Raw genomic sequence first — 24,615 nt, 5'->3', positions numbered from 1 at the left:
GATTTACTGATGAACATTTTCACAGCCACAGTATACCCACCCACACTGTATCTTATCTTTTGTGAAAAAAGGTTTCCAATATAACTGAAAAGCAATGTACGTTCAACAAGGAGTGGGAAAATTGAAAGCGAAATTACCTCATGCGGTAACAATTCCTGTTTTTAGACTTTTTTTGATTAAAATTTTGATTAAAAACACTGTTTACAACAAGAATTTTTTTGTGTTTATTTAACAAAACAAAACAAAAAAAATTGTCATAAACCTGAGTCCTAAAAAGTTGCATATCGGTCTTGTTGTAGGGCACAGCAGTTGAAGAGGACCGGTCAGCTCTCCTGACAGGTCTATTTTAGTAAATACTTGTATTTCCCATAAAACAACAATTCTGGAACATATTTTGTTAGAACTCTATCATTTTTCTGTTATTACTCCTAGACATTTATGTCTTGACAACGGAGTGTTGCATTTTTCCTTGTCAAATGGGTGTGTCCTTAGTCTCACTCTGTCCGCACCGATTGGACAGTGTCAAACTAAGTAGAAACACCCCCAACTAGTAACATCCGGTGATCAATTTATTTATAGATTTTAAAGAGGAATAACAGAGGAACAGCACAACGTAGAATTCCCAGAAAATGTGCTCCACAATTGTTATTTCATGGTAATACAATGATTTACTAAAACAGACATGTCAGGAGAGGTGACAGTTCCTCTTTAAGGAAAAGTAAGGGGAGGGGTAAAAAAAAAAAAAGGAGATTGTCCATAAAAAAAATAAATTCTGTTTTCAACTCAATAGTCCTTCCTTCTTTTTTAACCTCTGTCTGTGAATTTGGTCTTGTTGAAGCTCCTCTTGGTTAGGGTGCCAGAGTTTCATAATTATCCGCTCCATGTTCAGTGCATAAACAGTATGTGAAGGGATAACTTCTTTGTGAATCTGCAAAAAAAAGTGAAAAGTTTAAAGTTAGTGGATCCACTTCCATATTTAAAGGCCATGAACACCTTTGACATGGGGAAAATTATTTTTACATATGTTAGTGGTTACTTATTTGCACAAAGTTTTAGGATGCAATCTCTATTCCTTTATTCATTTTCAGACCCCCTGATTTGCATTTTTCAACCTGCTCCTAGTTTGACTATTCTGATGTGTGCGTGATCCTCCCAATACCATATGCTGGATGGGAAGTCTGTGTTCAGGATGCTGCGGTTTTCGCCAGCTCTCATGTATGAGCACAGCTTCAGTCCTGTACAGATTTTTTTCTTCTACAGTCCATGAGGGATCTTGACAGAGACTGATGTGGAGTGTGTGATTTCCCCACTCCCTCCCATCGCCATGGGTTCTCCCTATATACCGATGCACATCCTGTGTGATTTGAGACTGCAGTGTGTGTTTGCGCGCGCTTTGTTTTCTATCTACACTCTAATTCAGTTCAGCCTGTGTGATCTACCCTCCCTGACCATGTGAGTGCTTTCCTCCCTCTCCACACTCTGATCTGCTGTGTATAACCTCTACCCCTTCTCCCTACTGCTATCTTGGACACTGATAAAATGGAGGGCGAGAGCATAGAGAGCAACACAGCCAGGAGCAGTGTGCCGTTGAATCAATGTCAGAATCATCAGCACCTCCAGCTACATACAGGTAGTACACAGATTATAGAGCAGCACAATTGTAGGAAAAGTTGTTTACATTTTTCATTCAGGAAGCAAATAAATAAAAAAACAAAAACATAAAAATAAATAAAAACAGCACAAAAGGTAAACATAGCCTTTATCTGGTTGCCGACACAGGACGAGAGTACTCGTCCTGAGTCATTTTTTAATACCATTAAAATTCATCATCATAGCATTACCTTCAAAGCTTCTAACAGATCATACATGTTGACAGGAGGAAGGCTAGGCGGCAGGTTGTCCCCAGAACAGGCTAATAAGAGGGCAGCTTGTTGCTCTGCATCATCAGGGTGTATACTTGTTCCTGGATTCTGGTTTCCAGTAGGAGCGGGGATCATGGGTGGGCTAAAACACAAAGGAGACCATTATTACACAAGTGAGCAAATGAAAATGGCCAACAAAGTTATGTGCTACTACAAAATTGAGAAACGAAAAACGGAGTTAAAAAAAAAATAGACCGATTATAAATTTAAGAGCATTTCCTCTTAAAATCTAAAAACTGCCAGTAAGCCCTTATTCTTTAGGGTTATTTTCTATAACTGGTCACTTCTTAAACTCCTGTTTTCAGTAGGAATAAAAATGTTACGGCCACTTTTAAAGTGAAGTAATGGTTCAGAAAAGTACAACCTTTCTGATAACGGAATTTTTGATAAGTACTGTAATAATTAATCCACTTTCGCTGATCTAGGTGATGTCAGCAGGGTAATAGAAAACATGTAAAAAAAAAAAAACACCATTGTCTAGGTAAACAACCTGATAAATACAATCTTTATAGATTAGTATGAGTAAAACGACTTCCTCTTTAAGTCAGCAGCGTTTTCATTACCACAGGGTGATAACATCTTTTAGTACAAAAGCAAAATCAGCAAACATTTTGAGTAATCATTTCCCCACAAAATAAAAAAAATGTAAATGTATAGGCAGACGGACAGTCCCTGCTCTACTATCACCATATTCAGTAAGGGGATCGCCAAGCCTGGACTTGGCTGAAAGGAATATATATGACTGTTCCTTGAGATGGGAGGCCAATTCAGACAGTAAACAGGTAAAGGCTAGAAAAGTTTGCTTGGTTAGTTCTTGCTCAAAAAGTCCACTACAGGAAAATTCTAGTAGTACATGCTTAAAGAGGCTCTGTCACCAGATTTTGCAACCCCTATCTGCTATTGCAGCAGATAGGCGCTGCAATGTAGATTACAGTAACGTTTTTATTTTAAAAAAACGAGCATTTTTGGCCAAGTTATGACCATTTTTGTAGTTATGCAAATGAGGCTTGCAAAAGTCCAAGTGGGTGTGTTTAAAAGTAAAAGTCCAAGTGGGTGTGTATTATGTGCGTACATCGGGGCGTTTTTAATACTTTCACTAGCTGGGCGCTCTGATGAGAAGTAACATCCTCTTCTCTTCAGAACGCCCAGCTTGTGACAGTGCAGATCTGTGACGTCACTCACTGTGGCCGTCACGATGCAGGACCTGCGAGTGACGTCACAGATCTGCACTGTCACAAGCTGGGCGTTGCGAAGAGAAGAGGATGTTACTTCTCTTCAGAGCGCCCAGCTAGTGAAAGTATTAAAAACGCCCCGATGTACGCACCTAATACACGCCCACTTGGACTTTTACTTTTAAACACACCCACTTGGACTTTTGCAAGCCTCATTTGCATAATTACAAAAATGGTCATAACTTGGCCAAAAATGCTCGTTTTTTAAAAATAAAAACGTTACTGTAATCTACATTGCAGCGCCTATCTGCTGCAATAGCAGATAGGGGTTGCAAAATCTGGTGACAGAGCCTCTTTAAAGAGGATCTGTCACTAGTTCAATAATTCCCTATCTCCTAACTGATCGAATAGGCGCTTTACTGTTGATAGCTAGCGTGATTTGTTTTCAAAAACCTTTATTTTTTGCAGTTATGAGCATTTTTCTAAATATGCTAATGTGGTCAAATGGGAGGTAACTATCTTTTAACTCTGGGCGGTGTAATGTTTTCTGTATGACGCAGTCCAATCAGCGTTATACAGTTCTCCTCTTTACAACCCAGCAACACAGTGTGATCACATCGTATACACCTTCCATTCCTGACTGTTTTAAACTGGTGATACCTACGATTGCTTTATAGCTAGAACGGTGATCCTGTTGCCATGTAAAAGATTAGAATATAATCTTTCATATGCCACGAGCACCACTGTTCTAGGTGGTCAACAGCCCACAGTATGGCTGTTTGAAGAATTCCCCTTCCCTCCAGCCTCAGTCTCTCACACTGTGTGAAGCAGCTTCATGCTGATAGGACAGCGTCAGAGGCTGTGACGTAGCTCCACCTCAGGAGAATCACTGGTATTACCTCCACTTGTCTAGTATAGCCTCATTCTCATATCTAGAAAAAAGCTCATAGCTTTTAAACCTTTTTGAGACACACTTTTCACTAGCATTATCAGTGTGACAGCACCTGTTAGATTAGCTAGGAGATAGGGCATTACTAAATTAGTGACAAATCCTCTTTAAAGAGGACAAGCCACCAGTTCAGTAAAGCCCAATTTCTGCTTCTATAGAGAGATCATGCTGTGCAGGGATGGGGAGAAGCTGTACGACACACACACTGATAGAACAACGTCATACACCCTACACATGCACCGCCCCCAGAGAAACCTCAGCGTTACCGCCCCTTTGGCAAGTCTAATTAGCATAATAATAAAAAAAATGTCTCAACTCGAGAAGTAAAAAACGGATTTGGATACAAATTACACTGACATCAGTGTGACGGCCTATGACATGAGGTCATAGGCATGAGGAAATTGGGATTTACTGAACTGGCGATAGGTTCTCTTTAACAAGTTCACGTACAACATGGAACATTAACATACGATAAGTATATTATACGTTATACTGTGTATGAAAATGGATGAGTACGACTACATTTACACATCTGTAATATTTGTTTTTGTCGGATACATATATTTGAAGCTAAAAACAGAAGGATTGATTCCGGTCATGCCCCTTTGCCAAAAAGCAGCTTTGGGGCAGGTTTTCCTGAATACACATAATGGCATCAAATATACGTCTCCTACATGAAGACATATTGCGACAGTCTAATATCTATCAGCTTGGCAGTAACCATCAGTCCACAGTCACAGTAACCCAGAATATATCAAGTCAACATTTAGTAGATTCAACCGAAGTAGCAATTACATTGAACCTGTGTGAGTAGGTTCTCTACCAGATTTGCACATGAGGATCACCTACCTAAAAAAGGTTTCCTTTTTTGCGTGACTGCTCAAGTTGGGTACAGAAAATATATTTATTTATTTATGCCCAGCCACAAATTTTTGATTAGATATAAGTGCAGCCATCCAGGATATTAACATTGTTTCTTCAAAACTACTCCTGCGTAGATTTGGCTTCATAGTTGGAACATACAAATTCTTCCAGGTTACAGTTCTCTTCCAGACTGCAACTGGTTTTCTTGCAGGATTTCCCTCTATTTTGGCAAACTCTGGTCAAGATGTCGGTGAATCTCACTTTGCTAATCTTGCATAAAGCCACATTTGAGGAACCAACCAGGTTACAGCTGTATGCACAGTCACATCTCAGCCACGAGAGCCTCTGCCTCTTGTAAGAAAAACGTGAAGATGAGCTACAGCAGAAGACCACATCAGGTTCCAATAATATCAGCTAAAAACTGGAAACGGAGTCTACAGTAGGAACAGGTTCATCACACTGGAAAGATGAAGATTTGAGAAACCTCATCTACTCTGAGGAATCTTGATTTCTGCTGTACAATGCCAATTGTAGAGTAAGAAATTGGCATAAACCACATGAATTTTTAAATCCACCCTACCTTGTCTTAACCCTTTCAGGACAGAGCTCATTTTGGCCTTCAGGACCAACCCCATTTTTTCAAATCTGACGTGTCAATTTATGTGGTAATAACTCTGGAATGCTTTTGCCTAAACAAGCGATTCGGAGATTGTTCTCTCGTGATATATTGTACTTTAGGTTAGTGGAAAAATTTGGTCCATAAATTCATTGCTTACTTGTGAAAAACACCAAAATTTAGAGAAAATTGGCAAAAATTATGATTTTTCTAATTTTAAATGTATCCTCTTGTAAAACAGATAGTAACTATTGTGTGGTATTACTATTTCACATATTCCATATGTCTACTTTATATTTGCATCGGTTTTTTGAACATTCTTTTCTTTTTCTAGGACGTTACAAGGCTTAGAACTTTAGCAGCAACTTCTCACATTTTCAAGAAAATTTCAAAAAGGCTATTTTTTCAAGGACCAGTTCAGTTCTGAAGTGGCTTTGAGGGCCTTATGTACTAGATAGACCCCATAAATCACCAGATATTAAAAACTGCACCCCTCAAAGTATTCAAAACAGCATTCAGAAAGTTTCTTAACCCTTTAGACGCTTCACAGGAATTAAAGCAAAGTAGAGGGGAAAAAATATTAAAAAAAATATTTGCAAGGAATAAAGAATAAAAAGCACCCCAAAACTTGTAAAGCTACTTCTCCCGATTACAGCAATAACCCATATGTGGTACTAAACTGCTGTTTGGACCCACATCAGAGCTCAGAAGGGAAGGAGCACCGTTTGGATTTTGGAGAGCAGATTTTGCTGTATTGGTTTTCAGTGCCATGTCGCGTTTGCAACACCCTGGAGGGACCAAAACAGAAGAAACCCCCCAAAAGTGACCCCATTTTGGAGACTACACCCCTGAAGGCATTTTTCTAGGGGTAGAGTTAGCATTTTGACCCCACAGTTTTTTTGCTGAATTTAGTGGAATTAGACAGTGAAAATGAAAACCTACTTTTTTTTCTGAACAAACATAGAAATGTTTAATTCTTACAATGAATAAAGGAGAAAAAAAAAAAATCACCCCAAAATCTGTAAAGCAATTTGTCCTGATTACAGCAATACCCCATATGTGGTAATAAACTGCTGTTTGGACCCACGGCAGGACTCAGGCGGGAAGGAACAATATTTGGCTTTTGGAGCTCAAATTTAGCTGGAATGGTTTTCGGGGGTAATGCCGCATTTGCGGAAACACCAAAACTTACCCTATTTGGGAAACTACACCCCTTAAGGAATCTATCTAGGGGTATAGTGAGCATTTAGACCCCACAGGATATTTGCAGAATTTATTAGAATTAGGCCGTGAAAATTGATATCAACATTTTTTCCACAAAAATGTTGCATTTTTTTCATTTTCACAAAGGATAAAGGAGAAAAAGCACCCCAACATTTGTAAAGCAATTTCTCCCAAGTACGGCTATACCCCACATGTGGTCATAAATGCTTTTTCAGTAGAAATTAATTAACCCTTTCAGGAGTGATCCATTTTTTGCTTTTACATTTTCGTTTTTCCCTCCTCGCTTTTCAAGAGCCATAACTTTTTTTCTCTCTCCGTCAATAGAGCGGTGTGAGGGCTTATTTTTTGCTTATTTTTTGCGGGAGGTGCTGCAGTTTCTAGTGACACCATTTAATGTACTGAAAATAAAATTCTTTGCAGGCTGAAATTGGAAAAAGCTGTGATTCCTCCATTGTTTTTTGGGTTTCGTTTTTACGGCTTTCACCATGTGGTAAAAACAGCAACTTAAATTTATATCTTAATACGATTACGGTGATACCAAATTTATACGTTTTTTTTTATATTTTAGTACTTTTACAAAGTAAAAACGGTTTGTTGAAAAACAAAACGTTTTGTTTCACAACATTCCGGGAGGCATCAATTTTTTGGTCGATTAAGCCGTCACACCGCTCATTTTTTGCGGGACGAGCTGTAGTTTTTTTTGGTACCATTTTTTTTTTTACATACAACTTTTTGATAGCTTTTTTGAAAAAAAAATTCATAAAAAGTGAAGGGGACCAAAAAAACTGCGATTTTGGAGTTTTAAATTCTTTTTTACGGCGTTCTCAGTGCGAATAAAATAATGGTAGATTACTTTAGAGGAAACATGGGAAAGGGGGATTTTATGGACTTTAAAGAGGCTCTGTGACCAGATTATAACTTGACTATCTCCTACATAATCTGATTGGTGCTGTAATGTAGATAACAGCAGTGGTTTTTATTTTGAAAAACTATCATTTTTGAGCAAGTTATGAGCAATTTTAGATTTATGCTAAAGAGTTTCTCAATTGACAACTGGGCGTTTTTTTTACTTTTTACCAACTGGGTGTTGTAAAGAGGAGTGTATGAGGCTGACCAATCAGTGTCCTACACTTCTCATTGTTCCAGCCCAGCATGATCCACAGCACAGTGTGATTGTGCAGTGAAAGAAGCTGGGCTGGAACAATGAGAAGTGTAGGACACTGATTGGTCACTGATTGGTCAGCCTCATACACTCCTCTGTACAACGCCCAGTTGGTAAAAAGTAAAAAAAACGCCCAGTTGTCAATTGAGAAACTCTTTAGCATAAATCTAAACTAGCTCATAACTTGCTCAAAAATGATAGTTTTTCAAAATAAAAACCACTGTTGTTATCTACATTACAGCCCCGATCAGATTATGTAGGAGATAGTCAAGTTATAATCTGGTCACAGAGCCTCTTTTAAATATATAATATTTTTTTTCACTAAACTTTTTTTTAATTTATTTTTTTACACATTTTATTAGTCCCTTTAGGGGACTGGAACAAGCGATCATTAGGTCGCTGGTACAATACACTGCAATACTAATATATTTACAGTGTTCACTATGTGCTATAAATGTCATTTTACTTTATTCTGCAGGTCGGTACGATTATGGCGATACCATATGTATATCGTGCTTTTTTTTATTTTTTGTGGCGTTTGCGCAATAAAATCACTGATAAAATTATTTATTTTTTGTGTCACCATATTCTGAGAGCCATAACTTTTTTATTTTTCAGTCAAAAATCTGTGTAAGGCCGGAATCACACGAACGTGTGCGTTTTGCGCACGCAAAAAACGTGGCGTTTTGCATGCGCAAAAGGCACTTAACAGCTCTGTGTGTCAGCCCCCGTATGATGCGTGGCTGCGTGATTTTCACGCAGCCGCCATCATTATGACACTCCGTTTGGATGTTTGTAAACAGAAAAGCACGTGGTGCTTTTGTTTTCATTCATAGTTTGACAGCTGTTGCGCGAATCACGCTCGTCCCACGGAAGTGCTTCCGTGTGGCATGCGTGAATTTCACGCACCCATTGACTTCAATAGGTGCGTGATGCGCAAAATACGCACAAAGAACAGACATGTCGTGACTTTTTCGCAGCGGACTCACACTGCGTAAAAATCACGCAACTGTCTGCACGGCCCCATAGACTAATATCGGTCCATGCGACGTATATCCCGTTCGTCTGAATATGCCCTGAGGGCTTGTTTTTTTGTGGGACGGGTTGTAGTTTTTATTGGTACTATTTTGAGGTACATGCGATCATGTCTCCAGGACCAGAGGCAGGGGTTAACAGCGCGATCCGGGTGTCAGAGCTACTCTGAGACACCCAGATCGCGCTTTTAACACCCACTGTGAATTCACGTTGGCGCTGCAGAGCCCAGCAAGTGCGGACGTGAATTTACTGTGGGTGGTCGGGAAGCGATTAATGGTGTATTACCGTGGAGAACGTCTTCTTAATACCCAGATCCCCACTTAAAGGGGTTTTTCCATAACCAGATATTCGTCACCTATTCTGAGGATAGATTATACAGATTGATCGGTGGGGGTCCGACCACTGGGACCTCCAATGACCACGAGAACAGGCTTACCTTGCCGTTCCTGGTAGCCCTATAGGAATGGAGCGGTAGTGCGCATGCTTGGCCACCGCTACATTCGATGGGGCTGCTGAAGATAGCCCTCGCAGCATGCGCACCACCACTCCATTCCTATGGGGCTCCCAGGAACGGCAAAGCCCGTTCTCGTGATCAGTAGGGGTCCTACTGCTGATCAGATATTTATCACCTATCCTGTGGCTAGGTGATAAGTAACGAATATGGGAAAATCCTTTAATACAAGTTGAAATCTTAGTCTGAGTTTATGTGCATCTCTCTAGACACAGTCTATTCATCTTCTGATGGTTACTTCTAGCTTGATAATATGTCATGCTACAAAGCACATCGTGTCATCTCAAGGTGGTCCAGCAAAAATTACTAAGAATACAGAATATTCCAATTTCCAACAGAATGAGCATATTTCAACCCAAAGGAGCTTCTTTAAGGGTATATTCACACTGAGTTTTTTTGCAGGCAGAAAATTCTGCCTGGAAAAATCAGCTCCGGTTTTTTGAAGTGGTTTTGCACCACATGTGTTTTTTGTCGTGATTTTTTTACACAGTTTTTTAAAGTCATTTTTTCCCTATTTCTTCAACAGACAAAGGGGAAAACCGCAAGCGTTTTTTGCCGAAAAACACGTCAGAAATCAATGGGCGTCAATTTCGCAAAAAAAACTACGTGTGAACAGGGCCTAAGACATGCAGTCTCAATCATGTCAAAACAGACAAGACTCTCTAAGGCCCTGTTCACACGGAGTTTTTTGACGAGTTTTTTGGGGCAGAAACCGCGCCAAAAAACTCCTCAAAAACCGCCCGAAAATGCCTCCCATTGATTTCAATGGGAGGCAGACGAGTTTTTTTACCACGAGTAAAAAATACTCGTCGTGGTAAAAAGAAGCAACATGACCCATCTTGAGGCGGTTTCTGCCTCCAAAACCCCATTTCAATGAGTCAGAAAGAGGAAAAAAAAACCTCGACGAGTGTTTTGAGGAGTTTTTGTCAAACCACTGTGCAAAAACCTACTGGAGCATTTTTTGCAGGAGGAATTTTCCTCCTGCAAAAAACTCCATGTGAACACAAAGGCTACAGTCAAAAACCGACAGTAAAAAACAGTGTTTTCAGGGGGTTGGGACAAAAAAAAAAATAAAAAAAAAAACACCTGACAAAGGAAATCCATCCTTTTTTTAACGGCCATTAAATACGGACAGATTGGCTGGATATGGATGCAAATTTAGAGCCACATTGAAGAAAACCGGCAATGAAAGATTCATCAGTTTTTAATGGCCATTTTTTTCACGATTGTGTGAATATAGACTTTCCAGCACCTTGTTGAATCTAGACCACAAAGGAGCTTAGTTGTTCAGAAGGCCAATATTGATCCAGTACTAGAACACTGACACAGATATATAACTGTTAGTAATCTGGTGAAATTCCTTTAATTTAGCATCCGATAATCCAGAAATTTCTGTAGTCTGGCACAGATCTAAAAACAAAACCCAAAAAACTGAAGTCTTACAAGACTAGAAGTAGAAGAGCATAGGAGCATTACTTGTAAGACCAATTATGACAACCCGCCACCATTTAAAATAAAATAGAGCGATGGTAGAATACATTCTGTAAACAGGTTATTGTAACTGGACTCCCCGGAGATTCTCTACTCTTATAAGCAATTTCTATATTCTTTACTTTGACTGTCTGATAATCATAGTCAGACACCTGTCTGGTTCCAGTATTGCCAGGTGAAAGGCATTTCACACGATCTTTATAAAATAAGGGGTACACAACAGTTTTATTCAGAAGGCCAAGTTGTTACTTTAACCTATACATGAACTAAGGGATTATTACAATCTGTAAGAGCCAATGCATTCTGCCACACACAATAGCAGAGTGGTGAGATGTAATCTCCAATGTGCCATAGTGAGACCAGAGAAAATTCATGGCATTTCATTTCTACCAGAAGTAAAAATAATGATATATATATATATATATATATATATATATATATATATATATATATATATATATATATATAAAAAAAAAAAAAAAAAACACATCACAAACATATATGGCATATTAACGGGATCTCTCTCAACTGCTGCCAATATCCCTTTCCCTAGAGGCCGGCAGTTGTCAAAATGTACCTCATTCACAGGACGGAATCACTCCCACATCTATAAACATCACTGTCATACGCTTCAAACCGCAAAACAATCAGCGAGCAGACAGAATGAAAGGCATCCACATATAGCACCAGTGTCGTTTTACGGTCACAGATTAAATTAATACAGACAATCACATTTCTAGCGTGGTTTAATTTCTTGCAATATTAACAATGTATCATGCACAGCGTTGTTAAACCAGGACCTGGACCTAAACAGAAACGTGAATAGACTTGCAGACAGACACTGCCATCTGCTGGCAGGCGCAGTATTGCTGAATGATACTGCATAGGTTGTCATTTACCAGCAGGCAGTAACAAGATGATGGGCACATTCTTTTTCATTTCCTGTAGTCCAAAAGTAGAGAGCAAATAGGGAGACCAGGCCTCACGGATCTAAAGCGAGGTAAGTTACAATATAAGATTGAGATCTTCATAAATTCCAGTTAAAGGGAAGTTCTCAACTAGTGTGTGGAGTCCTCCATCAAATGCAATTTTATCAATAAGAAAACCTGACCAGCACTGATCCGGTTACCATCTGACATTTGTGACAATGTTCCAGATCATAATCAATTCTGATCGAGATCATATTACTATATCCTAAAAGAGACTCTGAATAAGACAACTAGCAAAGACTGGATAGATTATTAAAATAGAGATTTTATATACAGGCATCTATAATATGCCAAAGGTTAGTTCGAATGGCGGGTTCAGGGTTCCCACAACCACCCCCCCCCCCCTCTCCGGTAGGTACAAAATTCTTCCCTGTGGACTTCCTGCCAACAATAATATCTTGGCGTTTACACCGGCTGCCAATTGCAAGGCATTAGACAGTGGTTTACAGCATTCACTACCATCTGCTTCAGTAATGGCTTGGCTGTGCATTATGTACCTATATGCTTTGTTTTTGAACCTTCGAGTAGACAACCAATAGAAAGGATTTAATTTGACAAATAGAAATGTTACCACTTCATTAATAGCAGAATACCATGGGTAAACATCTGGGGCGGAGATCCCCCATTATAAGAACAGAGTCTCTTATCAGGTAGTGATGGTTCCTATTCATCAGTAGTTTCCACGGTCTGTCAGTGTACTTCCCCAACATATGTTGTGAAGGGAAGAAGAGTGACTGTTTTAAATGATGGCTTTTAATGGGGTTGTCCGGGCACGGGGCGTTTTTTCATACTGATGACTTATCCAAAGGTCATAAGTATATAATTGGTGGGGATCAGGCACCCACAGCGATCAGATGTTGCGGCTGCCTCCGGGCACTGGATGTCTGTGCCAGAAAGTAGATCGTTCCAGTCACTGTATAGCAGCTGTGCAGTACAGCGCTACACAGTGTACAGAGCCATCTGCTTCTGACACCGGCCACTGCATAACATCCAGAGCCCGGAGGCAGCTGATCAGTGCGGGTGTCAGACTCCCAGCGATCAACTGACAAAATAGTTCAGCAGACCAATATTCCAGGACTTACCAGTCAACAAGCTGATTGTAGGTCGCCACGCTGTTTCTTAGGTATGGTTGGGGATTGATATTGCAGCCAAAGGCATATCTGAAGTGTCCATCTTTAAGGCGATATGCTTGTCTACGTGAAACCACAGATGTCAGCAAATTCTTTAAATGTTTCTATGGAGAGGAGACAATAATTATATAAATTCTGCATAAACTGAATACATAATCCAAAACAAGAGGTCAGCGTTATATTGCTGCTCTCAACAGTGTTCTAGCTATATTAGCAGATGCTGAAACCTATACCACCTGGTGGGTATGCGCACAGGTATGAATGGTTCCTTTAAGTGGCCTCAGGTTTCTTTAACTTGAAAATCGTCTTTCCCAGGACATCGTAACTTGAAATCATCATCAACTTAAAATTCCACAGGCAGTGCTGAACTGCAGTGTACGCAATTGGTTAAAAGATCCAGCCAATCAGCGTGCACATTTCACTGATAAGAGACTTGGGAATCAGCACATCACATTGGGGGGCATTAGAGCCAATCAGTGAGCGTTCATGCACTTATAAGTTAATGTACAACGTTTTTGAGTATTTAGTCGTTATACTTGCAGCGCCGGGCCAGCGCTGCAAACTTGAGGCCAAGTCTATTCATGTATTTACGCTCCCCAGCTGCTGATTGACAGTGCTATTACTATCAGCGGCTGGAGCGAGCACAGAACGAATATATATTAATATACTTGGACAGAAACAATGGCAAAATAACTTATAAGTGACAGACTGCTGAAATCCGTGTGCTTGTCGATACTTTATGCTGCCCCCAGACAGAGCAGAATAAATGTGACAGATCTGCCTTGATTGAATTTTAGCAGCAGGAGAAAAAGAAAACATTCGTCAGAAGAGGCTGAAAATTCCCCACAGTAGCCCCGAGAATCTGCCAACAAACGACAGACTTATTCATGGCTAGCTATGGTTTGCAGATAGACCAAGAGCAGCCTGTAGTAGGGCTGGGCGATTATAAACAAAATCAAAACCACGATTAATTGAACATGTAATGTCGAGAAAGATTAATGAACGATTATTTAGGCCACACCCATTTGTACATGCCTGCCCCTATTTGATTGTCACAGGATAGGTCATTAATATATGATCGTGGGGGGGGGGGGGGGTCAGACAACCGGACCCTGCACCGATCAGCTGTTCCGATTGCCCCCAGAAGTTATGCAGTGGTCGGTGCTGGAAGCAGGATGGCTCCAGTCACTGTATAGCGGCCGTGCTGGGTTACTGAATATTCACATAATAGGAGCAGTGATGCAGAACGACCTCTATACTGTGACAGGAGCCATCTGCTTCCGACACCAATCACTGCATAACATCCGGTGTCCAGAGGCAGCCGAAACAGCGGATTTGTGCGGGGCCCGTGTCAAACTGCCACTGATCATATACAGATGGGCTATCCTGCGTATAGGTCAGCAGTATGAAAAAAATAAAATAAAAATCGCCCCCTGCCTGTACAACACTTTAATATATATCCCCTGAGCCTGCTGTATACAAGATACCCCCTGACACTACCCCCACACAGTATCTTGCTCCCATAGTGGCCTTCACACAGTATAATGCCCCAATAGCTGCCACCACACCAAGTATAATGCCCCCACACTGTAAATTGCCCCCATAGCTGCCCTCCAGACCCAGTGTAATGCCCCCATAGCTGCCCCCCACACAGTACAATGTTCCCACAGAGTATAACGTTCCCATAGCTGGCTCCATGCAGTATAATGCCCCACAGCAGCCCCCCACACACAGTATATTGCTCCAATAGTGCCCAATTAAAATAAATACGGACATAACCCCATTCCCACGACGTGTGGATGAGATCCCACTACTCCTCTGGTCTGTGCTCGATGTGGCTAGGCGCAGACAGGCATGATCACGTGACTGCATCGCGCCTGTCTGTGCCGAGCTGCTTACTGTCGATGTTACATAGTGAATGGTGGAGCGGACGGCTCCTTACTCCACCACTGAATTCAACTGTATCTACGCTGAATTTAGTTTTCTTTTTTTTTACAAAATTGCCCAGCCCTAGCCTGTAGCCTGCTGACAGTTAGCAAGGAAGCAGTGTGGAATTTGATCCACCATGCTTTATTTCCATAAAATTTATTTAAACCTATACAAAGCAACCATACCTCTAACGCATGGATAACAATCGTCACTGCCTCCTCCGTTACATTGTCCAATCCGTGCTCAAAAGCAGTAACAATCATACGTCCCTCCAGTTGCCCTCTGGTGGGCAAAGTCATAGTGTGAGAACAAAGCTTGAGTTCATCATCCTCTTGAGGATCCCGACTCACAAACTGTTGAGCTCCTGCCAAAGGATTTTGTGGCTGGAATCGATGCTAGTGAAGAAAGTATTAAAGAAGTTACAGCTTTCCGTGTCTGTTACGCAATGAACAGATAATCCGTGGCACACGGTTCTTAGTGAAGCATGCATATGTATTGCATCCAGTCAAATAATGATATCGTATTGAGCAACGTTTCGGTCCACCCCAGACCGTTATCGGGAACTGTCTGGCAATGGGATGGAAAGAGCACTGCGGCCGTACGCCACCGTGATCGCAGTCCATCCACCATCAAGCCGGTGCACGGCCGCAGTGTTTTTTTTCATCTCATTGCCAGATATTTCTTTATAACGGTCCGTGATGGACCTACACATCGCTCGCTACGATCTAATTATTTGTCTGGATGCAATACATAAGCATGCTTCACTACAAACAGTGTGCCACAGATTATCTGTTAAAGCAACAAAAAAAAAACAACACACTTTTACTTCGGAAAATTGGAACCAAGCAAAGCCTTCTTAAAACAGAGAGCATTTACATCTCACCTTGTGCTGAACATGTCTGGTTTTTAGGGACAATATCATTTCCATTATTTTTTTTAACCACAATCAAACTCTTCATCGGTAGATTAATAACTTCATAATAAAGTATATTAACAAGTTCAGCCTTAGTACCCGTTTTATTCCTCTCTCTCTATCCTCCATTGCTAAGTGGCATTATCCCAGTGAGCAAATAATCTGATGCACTAGTCATGAAAAATCCATATACCCAACTCAGCTTGTGTGAAGACGCATTTCTTGCTTTCCTCCTGTGGGCCTTCCGTAGTACGCTCTGCTTTAACAGGCAGTATTTTGGAGATTTCTGGCTAAAATAGACTCTTAGCTGACGTCACCTGCAGAGGCATCACGTTCCGCAGCGGTTGACAATAATAGCCAGCCTTAGATTAGTGGCAGTGCTCCCAATGCAGCCGCACTGAAGTGAGGGCAACAGCATCAGTATGGGAAGTACTGACTCATCACACAGGAGAGTTATCCCACCCCTCTTCCATGCTGCAGTGGCGATTTTGAATGGATGGAATAGCGCGTGGGCCGGGTGAAAAACGGAGAAAAATAATTGATAACAATGGCGTTGTAGAACAATTATGTTTTTTTATTTTTTTTTAAGCATGAAATAGGTGAACTTTAAAAGGGATTTTCCAGCCAGCAAAAATTGATGACCTATCCTCAGGATAGGCCATCAATGGCTGATCGGTCAGGCTCCGACTCTCGGGACCCGCCAATCAGGCCAAAGGAAGTGTTGTTACACGAAACATGCTGTTGCCCGCTGGGAACATCCTTCCTTATCCTCTGTTCACGTAGGTTTTAGGAGCTGAAATAGAAGGATTTTAACGCAGGATGGGGAGTTGGCGCTTTTTGCTGTTCGTTGTTCTCTGGATTGTTGGATCAGTGTGAATCTTCGACACGCGTGTAGAGGTGATTCACAGGTATCGCAGCCTTCATTGAAGTGAATTGGAGAAGAAGGCTGCAATACCTGTGAATCGCCGCTAAATGCGTGTCAAAGTGAGCAAGTAGAAATGAAAGGGAAGCAGCACTCGTACGAGTGCTGCAGCCCCTTCAAAACCGCTCATAGGCGAGGGTCCCGGGAGATTAACCCCAATCGATCAGCTATTGATGGATATCCTGAGTATAGGCCATCATATTTTACTGGCTGGAAAACCCCATTAAGGGTATATTAACACAGTTCGTTCATAGCACGATTTGACCGCGCCATGAATAGACCCTAATAACCACAGACTTCATAATGAAGTTGCCAGCCACATCACATCCATAGCAGCTAGTCTGCCTCATATTACTCATGTCTTTACCTCAAGCTAGATTTCTAACTGAACTTAGGGCAGGCAAGAGGAGATAAGGTTTGGCAGAATGCAACACGGAGTGCATAATTTCAAGACATCTAGGTACAAGTTGACATCAGCGATGCCATTGCAGTAGAGCATGTCTAGAGCATGAACTCTTAGGCCCCATGCACACAAAGGTGCCCTTTCGGCCGCAATTCCCCCGAAAATCCATGGGAGAATTGCGGCCACATTCGTTCCTATGGGGCCATGCACACGACCGTGGTTTCCACGGTCCGTGCATGGCCCCGGAGCCCGGACTGTGGAAACAGTGTTCTGCGGTCCGGGCTCGTTGAAAATAATGGCCGCGGCCATGTGCACAGCCCGCGATTCGCGGGCGGCTCGCAGCTGTCACTCCGTGGCCGGCTGACCCGGAAATCACGGCCGTGCACGTGGCTACGGTCGTGTGCATGAGGCCTTATATCTGCATCAATGCCCCACCTGTGAGCAAAGACACAGAACAGAAACCGGCTGCATATTACATAAGTAAAGGGATTGTTTGGGACATAGTTTTTTTTTTATTTAGCCCTCTTATCCTTGTAGAAGAAAAAGTTTTTTTAATATAATGTTTGTTTAAAAAAAATCGTGCCCACCGAACGGAGCGGCGCAGCATGTAAACATTAAAGCGGCCTGAGATTGGTGCTTTCCCCACGTTCACAGTCTGTGCAATGTATGGGACACCCGTACATTGCACATGTAGGCTTTTTGCTGCGGCCGAGGCTCTCCCTGTTGCAGCCTTGTAACATGTAAGCATAAAACAGCAGTAAAGTTAAAGAACTGTGCAGAAAAATAAATACACTAGACATATATTGTAATATTGTTATCACCCTTTCCTGAAAAAGAATAGATGTGATCCATTTCTGAACCTTGTTTTACATTACATATAAATGGGCTTACATCAAACTTCTGCCGAACAGATGTGATCTTTTTCTTTCCCTTAGGCTTCGTTTTGGTTGTACAGGGTAAAGCTCCAGCTCCCTCTAAAACAGATAGAACATGGTGTGTACCATCATTTTGTATTATATTTGTTATCAATGTGACAGGTTTTTCTTCTTTTCAAGTTACTTACCAGAAGAAATAAGAATTTGGCAGCGAGTAAGAATAGCCAGAAGGAAATCATTGTGGGAGTGCACTGCAACAAAAGGACACATCTTCATTGACATTAGTAGACATTTCAGAGGGAATGTGTCTTTTCTTGTATGCACTTTATACACCGTGTCACACCCGTATCAAGGTAATCCTGTGTAAAGTGTGTTTGAAGTGTTCTCTATTTCTCCAGCTAAGTCTATTTTTACAGGAACTGTATATGTCAGAAAACCACATAGAAAGCTCTGGCTTCAACTGTTAAGACCTGACACTGCTTGCTTGGAACACGTTGCCCGAGACCCCATTTTTTATGGCTTTGGGTGCTCCATTGGGAAGTACACAGCAAAGTATTAACTTTACTACGAAAAGTGCATGTGAGGTAATGCACAGATACAATATTGTGAGAAATATCTATACCTGCTAGATAGGGAGGGGGATACTTATATCTATGACCAGCTTCAGTCGGCTATTCATATCAATTCTGTTTTTCTCATTCTGTTTAGCAATCAGCATCTAACCATCCATTATTTACTGCAGAGTTCCCCAACCTGTGGCTCTCCAGCAGTTGCAAAACTATAACTCCCAGCATACCCGGACAGCTACTGTTTGTCAGGGCATGATGGGGGTTGTTTTTGCAACCGCTGGTGAGCCACATGTTGGAGAACACTGATCTGCTAAAATAATTACGATTGATTCAGGTCAACGTAGTAGTTGGCAGGACTCAGCCCTCTGTACCCGGGGCACATGGTTAACCACCAGCAGATAATCCTGTTCTGCTTGAGGTCAAAGTGTAGCTAAACGTTCGACAAACTTCTGACATGTCATAGTGACATGTCAGAAGTTTGGATTGGTGGGGGTCCGAGCACTGAGACCCCAACCAATCGCTAGAACGAAGCAGCTGAAGTGCTCGTGTGAGCGCTGAGCCGCTTTGTTTCTGTTCGGCTTTTTCCGGAAAGTCGATGTATTGGAGTACAGGCTCATAGACTTTGTATTGAGTCCGTACACCGATACATTGATTTCCTGAAAAAGCCGAACAGGCACGAAGCGGCTCAGCGCTCACACGAGCACTTCAGCTGCTTCGTTCTAGCGATTGGTGGGGGTCTCCATGCTCGGACCCCCACCAATCCAAACTTCTGACATGTCACTATGACATGTCAGAAGTTTGTCGAACGTTTAGCTACACTTTAAGGTCAGCACAGATTATAGTAGATTCTTTAGGCTATGTTCACAAAGAATTTTTTTTGCAGGCAGAAAATCCTCCCTGGAAAAATCAGCTCAGTTTTTTTTTGTTTTTTTTAAGTGGTTTTGCACCACAGCCGTTTTTCTTCCCCCTATTTCTTTAACAGGCAAAGGGAAAAACCGCAAGTGGTTTTTGACATAAAACGCGTCAAAAAACGCTTCGGCCGCTCGCAGCACTTTTTCCGTCCCCCATTGATTTCAATGGGGTTTTTGAGGCGGAAAACGCCCCAAGATAGGGCATGTCACTTCTTTTTCCCACGAGCCTTTTTTTCTGCTCGCAAGAAAAAAACGCCTCCACCTCCCATTGAAAACAATTTCGGACGTTTTTTTGCAGTCTCAAAAAAACTGTGTGAACAGGGCCTTAGTCTGACGTACCATTTTCCTGTGTGAGAAGCCGTCGAGCTTCAACATCAAACTCTTCCTTGCTTATTTTCTGCTTGAACCAGAGTTTTAGATTTGCCCAATATCTGAAACATAAACAAATCTATTAAAAGGATTTTTAGGGGAAAATACAAATTAAGATCGATGGTAGAAAATGAAAAAACGTTTCAACCTTAGAGAAGCGATCTCTAACTGGTGTCTCATCAGCAGTTGCGAAACTACAACTACCAACATGCCTTGTCAGGGCCACATGCTGAGACTTGTAGTTTTGCAAAAGCTGGAATTCCGCAGATTGAAGACAACTTGTCTTAGGCTACATTCACATGAGCGTGACAGAATTACGCACGTAAAAAACGTGCGTAAATATGTACGTGTGCGTTTTTGCATCAGTGGGCTTTGCTTGTGGCATGTGCTTTTCACGCACTTTCAAGCACTTTTTTTTTCAGTGTAATTGATGCGTGAAACACGCACAGCACACGGATGTGGGTACGTGTGCTGTCCGTGGTTGTCACGCACCCATTGACTTCAATGGGCGACTAGGCGCGTGAAAACGTACCAATATAGAACATGCAGTGAGTTTCACGCAAAGTACACACGCTGCGTGAAAAACAATGCATGTGTGAACGGCCCCATTGAAATCAATGGGTCTGTGTGCTGTGCGTTGTTTCAGTTTGGCCATAGGATGTAAATTTCAACCTATGCAAAGTCTCCACGATAACACTGCATCTGACATGAAGGCCTCATGCCCACTTTTCGTCAGGGTGCTAACGGATAGCACCCTGACACATTCATTTCAATGGGGCCATGCACACCTCCGTTGTTTTAACGGAACCGTGCAGCCGTTGCATCATAAATAGGGCAGGTCCTACTCTTGCCCGTTTTTGACGAAACAGTCTCAGCCTTTGCAATGATTTGGTCCGTGAAACAACGGACTGCACACGCAGGCCATCCGTGTGCGGTGCATGGTTCACAGAACCGTCATTAGCGGCCGTTCAACGGCACACGGAAGTGAGCATGAGGCCCAACGACTGCAAAGGTCACCAGAATCACTAAGGCCTCGTGCACATGCTTATGCAGGCTGTATTACAGATCCATGTTGTAGAGATTCTTAGCCACTTTATAGAAACATTTCCTCTGTTGTGAAACTTTAAGGCTCTATTCACATGACAGGGTCCGAGTGACGGCCGATAAAAACACGTTTTGGTCAGTTTTTCTCTGGCGTTTTTAAAATTTTTGCCACACACTTCCCACTGTAGGCAGTGCCACACAGCCCCCCCCCCCCCACTGTAGGCAGTGCCACACAGCCCCCCCCCCCACTGTAGGCAGTGCCACACAGCCCCCCCCCCCACTGTAGGCAGTGCCACACAGCCCCCCCCTGTAGGCACTGCCCCCCACTGTAGGCACTGCCACACTCCCCCTCCCCCTATAGGCACTGCCACACTCCCCCTCCCCCTATAGGCACTGCCACACTCCCCCTCCCCCTATAGGCACTGCCACACTGCCCCCCCACTGTAAGCACTGCCACACAGCCCCCCCCCCCCACTGTAGGCACTGCCACACAGCCCCCCCCCCCACTGTAGGCACTGCCACACAGCCCCCCCCCCACTGTAGGCACTGCCACACAGCCCCCCCCCCACTGTAGGCACTGCCCCCTCCCCACTGTAGGCACTGCCCCCTCCCCACTGTAGGCACTGCCACACTGCCCCTCCCCACTGTAGGCACTGCCCCCTCCCCACTGTAGGCACTGCCACACTGCCCCTCCCCACTGTAGGCACTGCCACACTGCCCCTCCCCACTGTAGGCACTGCCACACTGCGCCTCCCCACTGTAGGCACTGCCACACTGCCCCTCCCCACTGTAGGCACTGCCACACTGCCCCCTCCCCACTGTAGGCACTGCCACACTGCGCCCCCCCCACTGTAGGCACTGCCACACTGCGTCCCCCCCCACTGGAGGCACTGCCACACTGCCGTCGTCCCCCACTGTCGCGCCCCCCCCCCCCCACTGTAGGCACTGCCACAATGTCGTCCCGACCCACTGTAGGCACTGCCCCCTCCCCACTGTAGGCACTGCCACACTGCCCCTCCCCACTGTAGGCACTGCCACACTGCCCCTCCCCACTGTAGGCACTGCCACACTGCCCCCTCCCCACTGTAGGCACTGCCACACTGCGCCCCCCCCCCCCACTGTAGGCACTGCCACACTGCGTCCCCCCCACTGGAGGCACTGCCACACTGCGTCCCCCCCACTGGAGGCACTGCCACACTGCCGTCGTCCCCCACTGTCGCCACCCCCCACTGTAGGCACTGCCACAATGTCGTCCCGACCCACTGTAGGCACTGCCACACTGTCCCCCCCCCCCACTGTAGGCACTGCCACACTGTCCCCCCCCCACTGTAGGCACTGCCACACTGTCCCCCCCCACTGTAGGCACTGCCACACTGTCCCCCCCCACTGTAGGCACTGCCACACTGCCCCCCCCCCACTGTAGGCACTGCCACACAGCCCCCCCACTGTAGGCACTGCCACACTGCCCCCCCCCACTGTAGGCACTGCCACACAGCCCCCCCACTGTAGGCACTGCCACACTGCCCCCCCCCACTGTAGGCACTGCCACACTGGTCCCCCCCCCCACTGTAGGCACTGCCACACTGGTCCCCCCCCCCACTGTAGGCACTGCCACACTGGTCCCCCCCCCACTGTAGGCACTGCCACACTGGTCCCCCCCCCACTGTAGGCACTGCCACACTGGTCCCCCCCCCCACTGTAGGCACTGCCACACTGGTCCCCCCCACTGTAGGCACTGCCACACTGGTCCCCCCCACTGTAGGCACTGCCACTCTGTTCCCCCCCACTGAAGGCACTGCCACACTGTTCCCCCCCACTGAAGGCACTGCCACACTGTTCCCCCCCACTGAAGGCACTGCCACACTGTTCCCCCCCACTGAAGGCACTGCCACACTGTTCCCCCCCACTGAAGGCACTGCCACACTGTTCCCCCCCACTGAAGGCACTGCCACACTGTTCCCCCCCACTGTAGGCACTGCCACACTGCCCCCCCACTGTAGGCACTGCCACACTGCCCCCCGCACTGTAGGCACTTCCACACTGCCCCCCTGGTACGTAGTGACACACAGCCCCCCTTTTACATAGAACCCCCCCATAGATGGCACCCCCTACCTTCCTGTAGATAGAGCCACTGTAGGGGACCATTCCAGGAGGTCCTTGACTTCAATGTCCATATATGGACAGTGAAGTCAGGGACTTCTCCTAAATCTGAATCACCGGCCAGAGTGCCGGGGATTCCGCTTCAGGAGTAGGGGACCGCTCCAGGAGAAGCCCCTGATGTGACTGTCCATATATGGACAGTGAAGTTAGGGACTTCTCCAGGAGCGGATTCACCGGCCACAGCTTCGGCAACGCTGTGCCCGGAGATTAGGGATTCCACACCTACAGGGAGCAAAAAAATACCCTCCTTTTATGCACTTTGCACTGTGAGGAGGGGGAAGAGAGCGAGCGGCAGAAAGCTTGGCCATCAGTCGGATCACATCCGAGTGACAGCCATACTTTACATGGCCCTATAGACTTCTATGTTAGCTGTGCGGCTGGGAGACGGCCGAAAATAGGGCATGCTCCAATTTTTGACGGCCCAGTTTACCGGGTCGTTAAAAAATCATCCGTGTGAATAGCCCCATTTGAAGTCTCTTGTTCCTACTGCGGCCGTGTGACCGCCGTTCAAAAACAGTCCGTGAATCCGGTGGTTGTGAATAGGGCCTTAGAAGACCAGGCGCCTCTCCTTACAGGTCTGTTTTAGTAAGGAATTGTATTCCTCATCAGATAACAATTCTGGAGCATCTTTTCTTAGCACTCTATGTTGTGCCGTTCCTCTGAATGAGAACACCCAGTTGTCAATTTATTTATACATTTTTAGGAGGAATAAAAGAGGAATGGCACAATGCAGAGTTTTAGGAAAATACGTTCCAGAATCATTATTCCATAGGGAATACAAGTATTTACTAAAATAGACAGGTCAGGAGAGGTGACGGGTCAGATTTAAAACTATACTAGTCAGTCTGCAACACCGGACCTAATGAAACACTTTTTGCTCTTCAAATACGATATGGTTGACACATAGGACAGGAGAATTTCCAGGGTACATGGCGAACGTACAGCACAAACCTGGTGTGAACAGCGCCCTACTCTAACCTCTTCATCTCTCTCTATATATCCGGATAGTTGTACTATTACATTTCACACGAATGATACAATCAGGAGACACGTGATATAATAACCATGTGATAATAACCAGGGATATTATTAACCAGCTCACAACCTAAACCATTACAAACACAGCGGAGCGCTCCACGGGACAGCTAAGCTTCACTCCACTACACCGGCGCTCACAATAACTTTAGCCCGAGGATGCGTAGGCCTGCCGGTGCTAAGAGGGAAGGCATTGCACTTACTGCTTCACGTTTTCACCCAGCGCCTCACTCAGGTTCTTCTTAGCCGCTTCCAGTTCGCTGACGAACGTCGACATTGTCGTAGACCTAGATAGAAAAAAAAAAAAAAAAAAGACCCCGCGACCGACGGCTCAGGACATCATCAGCGAGGTCTTACATTCACATGAGCCTCCATTCAGCGTTCCGCCTCTACCAGGAACGGACACAAGAGGGCGCACCA

The 24,615-nt window shown here is 44.1% G+C and overlaps 1 protein-coding gene across 3 annotated transcripts; it reads right to left on the bottom strand.

Annotated features, from left to right (window-relative positions):
• Positions 1–211: 211 nt before the first annotated feature.
• Positions 212–24,615, bottom strand: TADA1 (transcriptional adaptor 1). Of its 3 annotated transcripts, none has more exons than XM_075832203.1 (8): positions 24,553–24,615; positions 19,927–20,018; positions 18,296–18,377; positions 18,124–18,206; positions 15,180–15,389; positions 13,018–13,169; positions 1,842–2,004; positions 212–928 (listed from the first exon to the last, which is right to left on the bottom strand). In XM_075832203.1, exons 2-8 carry the CDS (start codon positions 19,960–19,962, stop codon positions 779–781), a joined length of 876 nt encoding a protein of 291 aa, XP_075688318.1. In that variant the 5' UTR covers positions 19,963–20,018; positions 24,553–24,615; the 3' UTR covers positions 212–778. The 3 variants fall into 3 exon arrangements, with proteins under 3 accessions (XP_075688318.1, XP_075688316.1, XP_075688317.1); XM_075832201.1 differs by lacking the exon at positions 24,553–24,615 and adding an exon at positions 24,399–24,542 and having other exon boundaries at positions 18,296–18,358; XM_075832202.1 differs by lacking the exon at positions 24,553–24,615 and adding an exon at positions 24,399–24,489.

Source organism: Rhinoderma darwinii, chromosome 7, assembly GCF_050947455.1.
Source record: "Rhinoderma darwinii isolate aRhiDar2 chromosome 7, aRhiDar2.hap1, whole genome shotgun sequence".
In the NCBI taxonomy this organism is placed as follows: Eukaryota; Metazoa; Chordata; class Amphibia; order Anura; family Rhinodermatidae; genus Rhinoderma; species Rhinoderma darwinii.
Note: the sequence above shows the minus strand (reverse complement) of the source record. Positions and strands in the feature narration are given on the sequence as shown.

Bases quoted from the DNA above. Each gene is read 5' to 3' on its own strand.
- TADA1 (XM_075832201.1), bottom strand. From the start codon at position 24,472: ATGTCGACGTTCGTCAGCGAACTGGAAGCGGCTAAGAAGAACCTGAGT. The intron at 18,359-19,926 runs GTACGTCAGACT...CTTTTGTTGCAG, and splicing joins GCTTCTCACACAGGAAAATG to TGCACTCCCACAATGATTTC. The intron at 13,170-15,179 runs GTATGGTTGCTT...TCCTCTCCATAG, and splicing joins TTGTTATCCATGCGTTAGAG to AAACATTTAAAGAATTTGCT.